At 35.1% G+C, this 12,246-nt stretch overlaps 1 protein-coding gene across 8 annotated transcripts in view; it reads left to right on the forward strand.

Moving 5' to 3' along the window:
- The window catches only part of Ampdeam (AMP deaminase), a 56,495-nt gene that overhangs the window by 24,532 nt on the left and 19,717 nt on the right, over window positions 1-12,246 (forward strand). For 6 of the 8 annotated variants that reach the window (XM_076810617.1, XM_076810618.1, XM_076810619.1 and 3 more), the window contains one exon: window positions 3,608-3,785. In XM_076810617.1, the coding sequence (XP_076666732.1) occupies window positions 3,608-3,785 (178 nt within the window). Of the gene's footprint in view, window positions 1-1,619; window positions 1,751-3,607; window positions 3,786-12,246 lie in introns of those variants that run through there. The other 2 variants (XM_076810621.1, XM_076810622.1) reach the window with 2 other exon arrangements.

Here is a 12,246-nt window from a genome sequence, read left to right on the forward strand (position 1 = left end):
AGAAGGGCATTTTCAATGCTTGATAACCAGTGCTTTATGTAACATCTTCACTATATTCTATTTGAAGTAGATTGGACACGTTTCTCTTTCTTCGTTAACGGCCTTGCCGGGCGCACCAGTTGCGCACTATGTTGTACATAGTTGGCGCGGTAGTTGGGTTTGGTACGATTTAAAAAGTACTATGTTATTTTTTTGCTATTCTAATTGTTGCGCTACTTTTATTGTAATATTCAAATAATTTTAAATAGTCTGTGCTTATATTGTTGACAGTGATTAATATGAATGGTATTACTTTCTAATATCGGAATAAAAAAATTTCTTAAGGCGCAAGACTATCAGATTAGAAATTAATAATAGATGGTGTTTTCTGCTCATAATGTTGTAAATATTTTTTATTATTTGTTACTTATGTACATATAATATATTCTTCAATTCTTGAATTTCATAATTTTGTTATATTAATATTTGTTTAATATATGTCCGATTTAAGTGTATATGCACAATCATTCCCCAATTTCTTGAACATTGAAACAAATTATCCATATAAAAATTGTTTAATTTGATTGTGGAAACTATATTTGACTTAAATTCTCTGTAAAATCAATACTTGTAGAGATTGCCATGTTATTTTAAATTTTTTGCAAGTGGTACTACATATTTTTGTTACACCCCTTTCATTACGCGTTTCAAGCCACATTAATGAGATACAAAATATTTACTCCGTACACCTAGATAATCAAAACAAAAATTTATTTAAAATTCACCTCACGAAAATTGAACATAGCATTATCTCGTTCGCACTGTGAAAATAAAAAATTTACATGGAATATATTCGTAAGACTTACTATAATATTCTGCCATAATTTTCAAAACAGTAGATTATCGATTATTCCATAACGTATTAAAAATTCGTTCAATCTACTTCAGAATAATTAATAATGACGTCCAGTCTGCGATAGTTTCGAATAAATAAAAGCGAACGCAATAAGAATTGTCTATCGATCCAGCGATATGCTTCGTATATTTAATTTCGTAACAGTCATGCGATATATTCTTTGTTTGTCACGACGCCACTGTTTTGCTTCAAGTTTATTGCTCTCTGAGAAATGCTAAGACGCAATAAGCTCTGGTAGTACAAACAGCGAGTGCACGTAGCGGTTTAAGGACGAAGGACGAATTCGAAACGCGCAGTTCAAATATCTGCATCGTATTTTTATTTAAATAATATTTCGAATAACGAATAGAAGTTAAACAAAATTATCCGTCACGTGTCGAATAAAGTTAACCCGGGTTAACGAACGAATATACAATAATTCTTTTAACTTTCATTCGTTATTCGAAATTGTATTCAAATAAAAAATTTGCCCACCTCTGCCTGATACTTTCAAAAACGTTGGCCGTTTATCCGACCTTTCAATTTACTGTTGTTATCTTATCTGTTCCACTCTGCATTCACTTCTGTCAGCTGTTATCGCCTCGCTCGACTAGAATTGGAAAAAAAGTTTATTGACCGTCATATCGGTCAGTTCTAATGGTACTTAAAAAAAAAATAACAACAGACGATCGACAAATTCGGGCCGCGAATATATGAAACTAGGTCAGTTCCATGTTAGCGGTCTAAAAAAAAATTTCTAGGTTCGCAAAACGATTCGCACGATGGTGCTGGGCAATGACAATGAATACTTGAGTGGCTACAAGCGGAATTCCGTGACTGAATGGTTGCAGAAATCGGAGCAAGCGAAACTTAATGGTAATTTTCTGGATGCTGCGTGCGTGTTCCCCAGTTACGTTAAGGAATGTTAACGCGGTAAAAATACCATGAAATAGGAGGATGAATTTACGCGCCGTAAATACAGCGAAACTTGATCGGAGATATGCGTCGGGAATTTATGCGGATATGTAACATATTCTTTATCTAGATTCAGGACCGTTCCTGGCGGGGGTGCAGAAGGTGCCCCCGCACCCGGGCGGCCAAACCTAGGGGCCGGCCGCGGGCCGTTTATTATATGTAAAATTTTAATAAGAATAATATTAATAAGAATAATAATCGAAACTCTTTTCCATTGATAATTGTTTAAAATTAAGTACGTATAGATATGAAAGTAAACACTGCATATTAAATTCTTAATTAAAGAACATTGAATTAATAAGGGCGGCCAATATTGTTTTTGCAACTGAGCGGCTAAAATACAGGAACGGCCCTGTCTATATTTATCCTCAAAATGTATGAAATTCTGTTACTTTTACTCGTGCAACGTAGCGACCTACTTTCAATAAGCAGGAAAACTCGTTATTATTGGAAATGGGTTCTCCCTGATCTTTGCAAACAGCTTTGACTATCGAGTAGCGTGCTTCAGTATGAAGAGAAATATTAAGAAAAAAAAATTCAACATGGAATTTCATAGAGTAAATTTTCTATAGAGTGATAACACCTGCCAATAAAATTGCTACGCATACTTCTTAAGAAGAATACTGCAATTGAAGGTACATTTTATAGTTGGCTAACGATATTTCGATCTGATTTGACGATATTTCTATCCACAATGACTCCCAAGGGAAGATCCCGAACCTGAAAATTCAGAAAATTCCAAAACTTTGGGAATATGTAGGGGATTTCCTCCTGATTACAGCACAATTTTTGTTTACTGACCAAATTCACTCTAAGGGGGTAGAATTGACCCCTGAAAATCCGGCTATTTTCTGATTCTCTGTTATAACTCGTGGACTGTAAAATAATTTTTTTACCAAATTATAGATCTAATTAAAAGAAGTAACTTTTGCCTTGAAACTTTTATTCTATCTCTTACAGTTCGCGAGTTATAACACAAAATCGGAAAATAGCCGAATTTTCAGGGATTAATTTCACCCGTTTTGAGTGAATTTGGGCAGCAAACAAAAATTGCGTTGTAATCAGGAGGAAATCCCCTACATATTCACAAAGTTTCAGAATTTTTTGAATTTTCGGATTCGGGATCTTCCCTTGTCAGTAATTACAGTATAACTTGAAACAGGTGGTTCTTCATAGAAAATTGTATTAATTATAATTGTATACATTTTTTGCACATGAGGCTTCGTTTTCTAAAAAAATAAGACTAAAAACCAACGCGGTACGCATTAATTTCGCTAGATTCCGATCCAAAGGATCTAGGTGTCGAATATTATATTAGTAGAAATTATAGAATAACTTTGTTTCGAAAAAAGTGCATCGTACACTTGGCTAAAAATTAAGTCCCGCCATCCAATGAATTTTCTCCAGACACGGGCTGCATGCGAAGAAAGTAATTACAGAATTCCACTCGAGGAATTAATCACCAGCAATTGTGTATCATATTTACTGACAAATTCACTTACGAATGTGCAAAATCGATTTTCTGGAAAACGGAGGCTCGTGGAAGAAGATGTTATTCCACATTTTCGATTTATTTTTGTCCGAGGACCCACCCTGTGTAGCATACCTTCATTAGGGTTTTGATTTGGTTGGCAGATCGAAGCATATGTGCCTCCAATCTGCGAGCAGTATTTATTAAAAGAACGTGGTCCGCAGTGTCATATATTCTGCATTCAAATTAGATTCGCGAGCTAAAAGGAGCTACGCTTTTTATTACAGGCAGCGAAAGTCCAGTTTTCGGGCTGGAAGGCAGTGGAACAGCTGCTGCTGGGGGAACCTCCTTGAGGATTGCATCGCACGAGTTGCCCAATGAGATATCAGCCCCCTATGAAGTTCCGCAATTTCCAATCGAGCAGATTGAGAAAAAGCTCCTGATACAGCGGCAATTAACTGTTAAGTAAGTAAAGTCGCTTATAATTTTCTTTCTCGAATAATTGTTTGATTTCTGTGCCACGCGCCCGCAGGCTTAAATCCTGTATTTATTACAATATCTTATACGATGAATGATTAGTAAAATTCACTCATGGAAAATACTGTGCACTGCTGCCAAAAAGCGGAGTGACTTCTTAAATTAACATTAGTAGGGATTTTCCCGTTCAACAAATAACTTTAAAGAATTTTCGCGTGATAAGGTATTAAAAGTAATTAAAATAAAAAGTATTGCAATTAATGTTGCTAGTATTAATTTCGAAACAGGGCTAATTTACTGGCAGTTGCGAATGTTAGAGGCTACCTTGTATCGCATACATGCAAACGCGTCACGTTGTATGAATACAGGAAAGCTAAATGAAGATATTTCTCAGAAACTATTGAAGATTGCGATAAGAATTTTTTTCTCATATTTTATGGTTAATTATTGAAATATTTTATGCAACAAATAGAGCGATGTACCTATCACATTTCCTTTCTAGAGGTAAATAATCTCCATGTAATTTTGCAAAGAATTTGCATCTATGCAAATCACTGAAAGACTTAATTTATGAACATAGATTTAGCAACTTTTCTTTTACACACTAAACCTCTATTGATTCGTAAACTTGTACAGGTAGAGTACATTCTACATGCGATATTATAATATTCCCATTAAAATATGAATATTCGTCCGTGAACCGTGAAAGATTATACATAGGTGATATGGAACAAACCGACTCGTTTGCTCCAGAATTCATGAAAATTCAACATTGGAACGAGGTCGGTCGCTCCTCTAACTCGTCGCAACGGTTACGTGTACGCGCGCTGCGGTACTTTCCAAAGCGTTGCCGAGAAAAATCAGGGAAACATGTAACAGGGACGTTTTTAACAGCCGCAGGCGTTACTTATTCTTTTGTATATATTACCGCAGTTTTTACTTCAGCCTGCTCTCCTTTTTTTTTACCCTGCCCAATTGTTGGCCGCAGAAATACATCTCTTCGAATTTTCCTTTAATTCTTTTCCGTACAGGAAAAACTGTTGCGAACTTTAAAGCAGTTCTGAGTTTTACGTATAATATCATTTAACAGATTGCAACAATAGAGGAAAGGATTTCACAGCGATTATTTTGACGAATAAAAGCGTCTTTTTTTATCGAAAGTAAAATGCCTCGCTATTAACAGTTTATCTGTATCATCATTTGCACTAAACCTTCTTAGACACACCTCTTTTTTTGCATATTGCGTGGCTCACATTCGGAGCAATTTTTGAACGACTGCCATTCTCATCTGAAGAATCCAATCGTTATGAAAAATATCATGAGTCAATTTCAATAGTTTCTTTATTGAAATTTTATTACAGTTTCTGTAAAAAAAACTAGATTACCGAACAAAAAAAAACAAAAAATATCTTTAAAAAATTGTAACTTTTACAAATTTTAATATTAAAAAGTAAAAATCTACAGAGTTGTTGTTCTGATATAATATTTTGAGAAAAAGATTGTTTGTAAGTCGGCTTTGGGAGAAAGTCCTTTGTCCAATAGTTTGTTATTTTTCTTTCTGGGAGTCACGCTATATTTAAAAGATTAAAGTCATGAAATAATTTGGGATTTCGTTTTTTATATCAAAGTTATATATGAAAATATTCTGAATGCACACCTGCATTCCACGCTTCAATTTGTAGTTGGTTCTTAAAGTGTTAACTTGAAAGGTGTGTTGTGTTATTAAATTTACAGGTTTGCGCGCCAGAGTTTGTTTATTCGGCAAAAACGCTATTTCATTCTTTACCTCGAAATTATATCCGGAAAGTTACTTATTTATTTATACCCCTTTAGTGAAAGCTTCGAATTTTCGTCTCACATTTCACGTTTCAATTAATAGCTTTCCTTGTCGCGTTGAAATCGCATTAATTTCATGGCAATGGGTACATGCTTAAGCGTGGACACAATTTACGATCCCTTTTTAAGTGCCGCCTATAATTGGAATTATCAACGAGGAGTCGTGTACCTAATTCAGTTCTATTCTTGGCCAATTTACAGTTGTTAGTTCCATATCATGCTTCTTCATGTTTGTCCGAGGAGGTTCTCGAAATAAATCGTCTGTCGCGCTCTACTTACAATTATGTATTTCCATTTAATATTCGGGCATTGCATATTTCAATATTTCTTGCTTTCCATATTCACCAATTATTTAAACGTTAGTCACAAATTAATCTGTTTACATAATATCAGATTATTTATATTTCATCCCAGTTTGCAAAACCATACAATTTTCCCTTAATTCGGTTATTTTATATTACCATACTTATCGAATAAAACGAAATTTCTGTACCTAAACTTAATTTTCAGTGGATTTAAAAAAAAACATTTTCCTTCAATAATTTCAGACTTAAATTTATTTTCAAAACTTAAAAGTAAATGTTATCGGCGCACCGGTTCGGTCTATTTTATACGGACGATAACATTTACTTTTAAGTTTTAAAAATTCTCTACGGTCGAAATTCTAAATCGTTTTATTTAGATTTATTTTCATTTGAAATTAATTTTACTGGCTTATAAAAATTAAATTGTTACGATTTTTAGAGGACGGCGCAATTGTAGGAATGGTTATTTTATTTGCAATGCATAATCGAGATTAAATTGCCAACAATTTTTGGCAAGAAACGATCATATTCGTATAAATCAAGCATTATGTCTTAATCTATATTTTTGATGTTTCGCCCGTAATATTTCATGTTTATAATAAGGCTAGCATCGCCGCCAAAATGTCAGAATTGAATAATTGCTTGCTGGTTATCATCAATAATTATAGATCGCTTCAGCACAACCGAGTGTCGAGTAATAAATTACTTTCGCAAGCAAGTGCTTGATTCCAATACTAAAATATAAAGTATAGTCTTAGTGAATTCTTTTTTATTTTTCAAAGTTAATTCAACTTCACCTTTTATGTTTCGACACTACACGTGTCGTTTTGTTACACACACAAACCTGAGCATTATTTTAATAAAGTACCTACCTTAAAAATGGTCATTGAAATAGTAAGTTACGTTATTTCGCCAAATTTTATTCCAAGATATTTACATGCTAGCTGTTTTGAATAAGAAACCTAATTCTTCTGTGAATTATTTCGTGACTCAATATCTGATAAGATCATTTTGACTTTACATTACTTTTGGATTACTCTATCTCGATTTAAATATCACTCCAAACTAAAGCTGTCATTTCACGATGTACCTTACAACCGAAACTCAAGGCTGTCAATATGCTATTCGCAGCGATTGAATTGGAGTAAACAATTATTTCTGAGTAATTCACCTAATTTTTATACAAAATAACTCTACTTGTCTTAAATTATTGCCAGAGTAAAAATTATAAAACCGCTCCAAATCATTGATCTCTTATTCCCTATAAAGAGTGTCTCTACAAGAATATGTTCTTCTTAAGTAACGCGGTGGGCGAGGAAGAACAGAGTAAAAAATGTCCGATTAAAAATTAAAACAGTGTTGACAATTGTCGAAGGTATTAAGGTCTAGCATTAGCAACATTATCTAAATTCTCTTACGCTTCACATTCATGGGTATGACTCACTTAGATTTACATTACGAGGAACTTAGAAAAGAAAGAAAATAATAAACCGTGACCAAAGTAATATTCGTCCTTTAGATGTAAAACCGCTATAAAAACCGCGTCCGTCGCTTTTGCGGTGAATTGACCTTTGCTCAACAGAAAATGACGACCATATTGAATACGTTTTGCGAGATTTATCTGATTAAATATGCATATCTGACACTATACCGATACGACTCTTTTTACTGCATGTTACCTCTACTATCATCTTCGTCAAGGACAGCCGATAAAATTTTTTATCCAATGTTGGCATCATTTTAGCCCGTCCCTAGTTGCAGGAAATTCATTGTACGCTGTCCTGGTACTAGGGATTGCAAATCGGTAAATCGGTTTGAAGTTTTTTTTCACTGATAACGTAGTAGATATCGACGGAATTATGCGCTACTTTGCTATACATACATTTTTTACCAGTAATTCGCCAAATTTTTACGGTAATTCGATAAATTACGTATTTCTCGATATTTACCGGTAAATATCGAGAAATACGTAATTTATCGAATTCCCGGTAAAAAATTGGCAAATTACCGGTAAAAATTGTACGTATAGCAATGTAGCGCATATATATAGCGCATAATTCCGTCGATATCTACTACGTTATCAGTGAAAAAAAAATCCAAACCGATTTACCGATTTGCAATCCCTACTTGGTACCTCAAACTCTTGCCGGGGATAACTCAAAAACTATTTGATCGATCAACTTCAAATTTTGCACACATTTAGTTTATAATATCCCTCAGAACACGAGCTCAAATGTTGAACCAAATTATTATTAAACAAACAAAGCGCCAATTTTTTCCAAAAATCACACTTAATTATTTAAAGTGACGCCATTTTTAAAATATGCATTTTTTTTAACACTATTTTAGGTTCATATCCTTACAATTGTCCAATAAAAATATAAATTGTATTAGTCTGTTTCGCGTAACTACCAAAGACACTGCGACCAGTGCCGTTTTGCACCTCGAAAAAAAAACTCACTTAAGATACTGCTCTATTTCTTTTGTGTTTATCCTAATTTTACTGTCATAAAACTTTTTTTTTTTACTGTTTATAATGTTAAATAAACTACCCTTGAAGTTCCGAAAGGATCGGCGTATTGGTATCTTCGCAAAAAATTCCTAAAAATTGATAAAGACATGAGCCGTTTATAGGAACTTCTCCCCTTAAAATGATCATCGATGGAATGATCTTATGCAACACAGGGCCTATTCCGCACGCAGTGAAGTACCGATCAATAATTCAACGCAGGAACCTGTTTGCCTGGGCGCGAGTTATTTAACGTGGCGTGACAGTTCATTTAGAAATGTTATATTGCTGTGTAACGCGCGAAACACTCGGCTCTCCTATAAATGTCGACAGTGCTTTCGAAAGCAATTAAAGAACTGCAGAAGCATAATAATTACGGCGACTTCATTGCCAAAAGTAACCGTCGACAGTCACACCGTCGCCATATTAAAAGTGATCGTTTAATTTGATTGTATCACTGAATTGAAAAACGCCACGTTGGTAAGAAAACTTTAATTACGAAAAACAAAGTGAATAACTTTAAGAAATGTTTGTTTTAAAGGCCAGTGAAATTCACGCCATGGATTCCTGGTCGTTGGATTCCCTTTGGGCCAGTGGTAACATTAGATTCCAAAAACTGGACGATTTTATTTGTGGAAATACGAGAAGCAGCTGTTTCTCTGTTTCTTAATGATTATTTAAATGAGTGTGTGCGGCAAATAAATTTTTTTTTAGTCTTCAACTGCAACTTACTGCACAGCAAATTTTTCTGCCCGTAGGTTCACTCGGAATACAGAGTATAAAAGTCAAAATCATTTCGTGGCTCTCTTTAAATGATCTTGAAATTTCGAGAAATTAGGACTTCGGGATAAATGATTCACTAGGAACGTTCACCTCCTGGAAACGAACAATCGTTTTGGAATATATCTTTTGTGTCGTGAACAACGAGATAAATATTTAGAGAGGTCAAGTGAAATGGGACACTCCGTTTATAAACGCATTGTTTTGCATTGGCAACAGAGATATCAGCCTGTCCGCGCAGTTGAATACTGCTTAGCTTTCTTCGTTTTAACGTTCAAGATGATAATCTAAGATCAACTTCATCCAGTGATACGACTCGAACCAAGTGAAACGTCCTATAAAAAACAAAGAAACTCGAAAACAGCGTAGCATCTTAACAAATAGACAATGTTGCTTGGTATTGTATATTAAATCTCCTTAAGTGTTTATTTACACAAAATACCAAATTCTTTTATCAAACCCCCTCGTTCAAAAATATTTTGAAGTCTGCGACGAAAGGATCTTATTTAAAAAATTTATTTGCATTCATTGAGCGTAGTATAATAATAATCACCATAGTAATAGTTTTAAAAAAATATTTACAAACCGAATTCTCAAACAAAGAGCATTTAATAAAACTACGCATACAAATGTTCATTCCAAGTTCTTCCCTATTTTTTTTTATACATTTATTGTTCGAGAGGTAAAATGCACATAAGAAGCATTCCGTATAATGTTCCAAGGTCTGCAGCAACGATTATAATTCGTAACTCGCATCGGTATACATAATTTTTTCTGCTCAATAGGGACATAACTCTTTTTTGCGACTCTCCTCCGCGTTCTACATTTGAAGCGAGTAGCAAATGTTTGCGATAGTAACTGGGGTGGACGGTATTGATAAAAACACGACGAGTGGTTATCATAGGGGAAATAGTATGTATCACAAAAATGTCGGCGCACCTGCTGCGACAACGTGTGGAGTGAAGAATATTATTTATCGCTGTCCTCGCAAAAAGAGTCCAGGCTCCTTAAAATACTGCGCGTTTTATTTGACAAGAGAGGAAGAGGTTGAAAACAAAGAAGTTTCTTTTTTTTGTTGTAAAAAGTTGTTGAAATTTTGGTCGACTAAATTGCGCGGAATTAAGGAACAAAATGCGTCCTCCATTCTCTGTCACTATTGTAGGAATTGAGGGTGGAGAGGTTGAGAGAGAAAGGACACAGTGCGGAACACAATGTAAAACTGTATTAATCAATACATCTCAAACCCTGTTGCACTCGTTCCCAACCAAGTTTTGTTCATTTTATATTTCCTCCAGTTGCTGGACCACACGCACTCGCACTTAGTATTCCGACTGTTACCTTTCTCGAAACCTGCACCACGTGAATATTGCATTCGGAACGAAACTGCCTACTCGAGATTACTGAGAAGCTATCCCTATCATATCACGTGGCAACCAACCTTGATCAGCTATTTAAAAAGAAACGGTTCCTCTGCGACATATAATTGTCCTGGGAGTTTTTATTTCCTTGTCAAGTGGAATATGTAAGTGAAAATTTGAAAGACAGTCGATTTTAAACTGCGAGGCAGTTTGCAACATTTTGCAACAGGTTTTCACTAAAAGGAACTGCCACAAAATTGACTGTGAAGTGCAGTTTCGACTTATTTCTATGCATTCTGCTCTCAAAAACGGTGAAAACTTGAAAAGGAACTATGTGCCGCAAGTGAACCGTTTTCGCACAAGAAATTGCTAAAGTTTCAAGCGGTGCTGTTCAAAAGTGGTGTGCCCCTAACGCCGCAGTAGGAGGCAGAGTGGGGGAAATGCTCCGCCCCCAGAATCCAGTTTGCGAGATCTGGGGCAAACTTTAACGATGCTTTACGAGAGAATGGTTCGTCCGCGGCATGCGGCTCCTTTTAAACCTTTGATCATCTTATTAAGTATAGTTGCCAGGAGTGGACAAAAAATTGTACTTCAATTTTCAAAGTCGCGACACATTTTGCAACGCGATATTTTTACCCTTTAATGGACAAATCGGAATGAAACTCGGATGTAGCGAGCTGCTCGAAATGCAAGCTTGCCTATTCCAGCTATGGAGATAAGTAATGTATGTATGTATGTGGTATCTTATGAATCGTGCGGTGCCAATGAATAAGTTATGATAATAGATATCCGCTGTAGACTTTTCACACACTCTAATGTACATATCAATGAATACCTACTGGAGATTTCAAAGGCTATTCACGTTGGTATGTACCTACAGTCAGTTCTCAGTCTCCAAACGAAAAGGGTACAGTAAGTTTTTTAAAAAAAAAGAACACTATGTTTTGTACCTCTTCCTCTCTTGTCAAATAAAACACGCGGTATTTTAAGGAGGCAGGACCTTTCGTGGGAACCGTGATAAATAATGTATTTTCGTTCCAGTTTCTTTCTTGCCATTTTTCTCGAACAGATGATATTGTGAATGTTTATTATTATTATTATTATCACTATTGTTTTTGCGTGTGTAATGCGTGCAGATTAAAAGCTTGCTTCGCGAGGGCACAATACTTTAAGTCCATTAGTTTGTGCAGAAATGATTTCAGCAGTATTAACCAGAATTGTTATAAATTATACCGTCAATCGTGTATTGCTGAATGGTTGGTTCCATTTCCTTGATCCCGTCCATTATTCAATCCGCTCTACCCACTCAATTTTCATAACAATACCGCCGTTATCATATTGTTTCACCGCCAACAAACTTAGAAACGTCCTCCAGTTGCCATTTCCATACACGTAGCATATTTGTCACGGTACTTTTCCCCCAACGATAAAAAAAACTTCTGCATACAGGGTGTTTCACCTAACTGCATCGCCTGAAATATTTCTGTTATATTTAAAATTTCGTAAAAATGTGTTTTTTTTTTATAAAAGTTGCATAATTTTGTGGGGGCCGGCGTATAATAGCAATAACTTTATTCTGTTGGGAGGGGTTGACGAGATACGGTCGACTTTCTTTTAAATAAAATGCTGTATTTATCGGCACCCTTTGATAGTCACTAAGA

This window comes from Andrena cerasifolii, chromosome 4 (genome assembly GCF_050908995.1).
Source record: "Andrena cerasifolii isolate SP2316 chromosome 4, iyAndCera1_principal, whole genome shotgun sequence".
In the NCBI taxonomy this organism is placed as follows: Eukaryota; Metazoa; Arthropoda; class Insecta; order Hymenoptera; family Andrenidae; genus Andrena; species Andrena cerasifolii.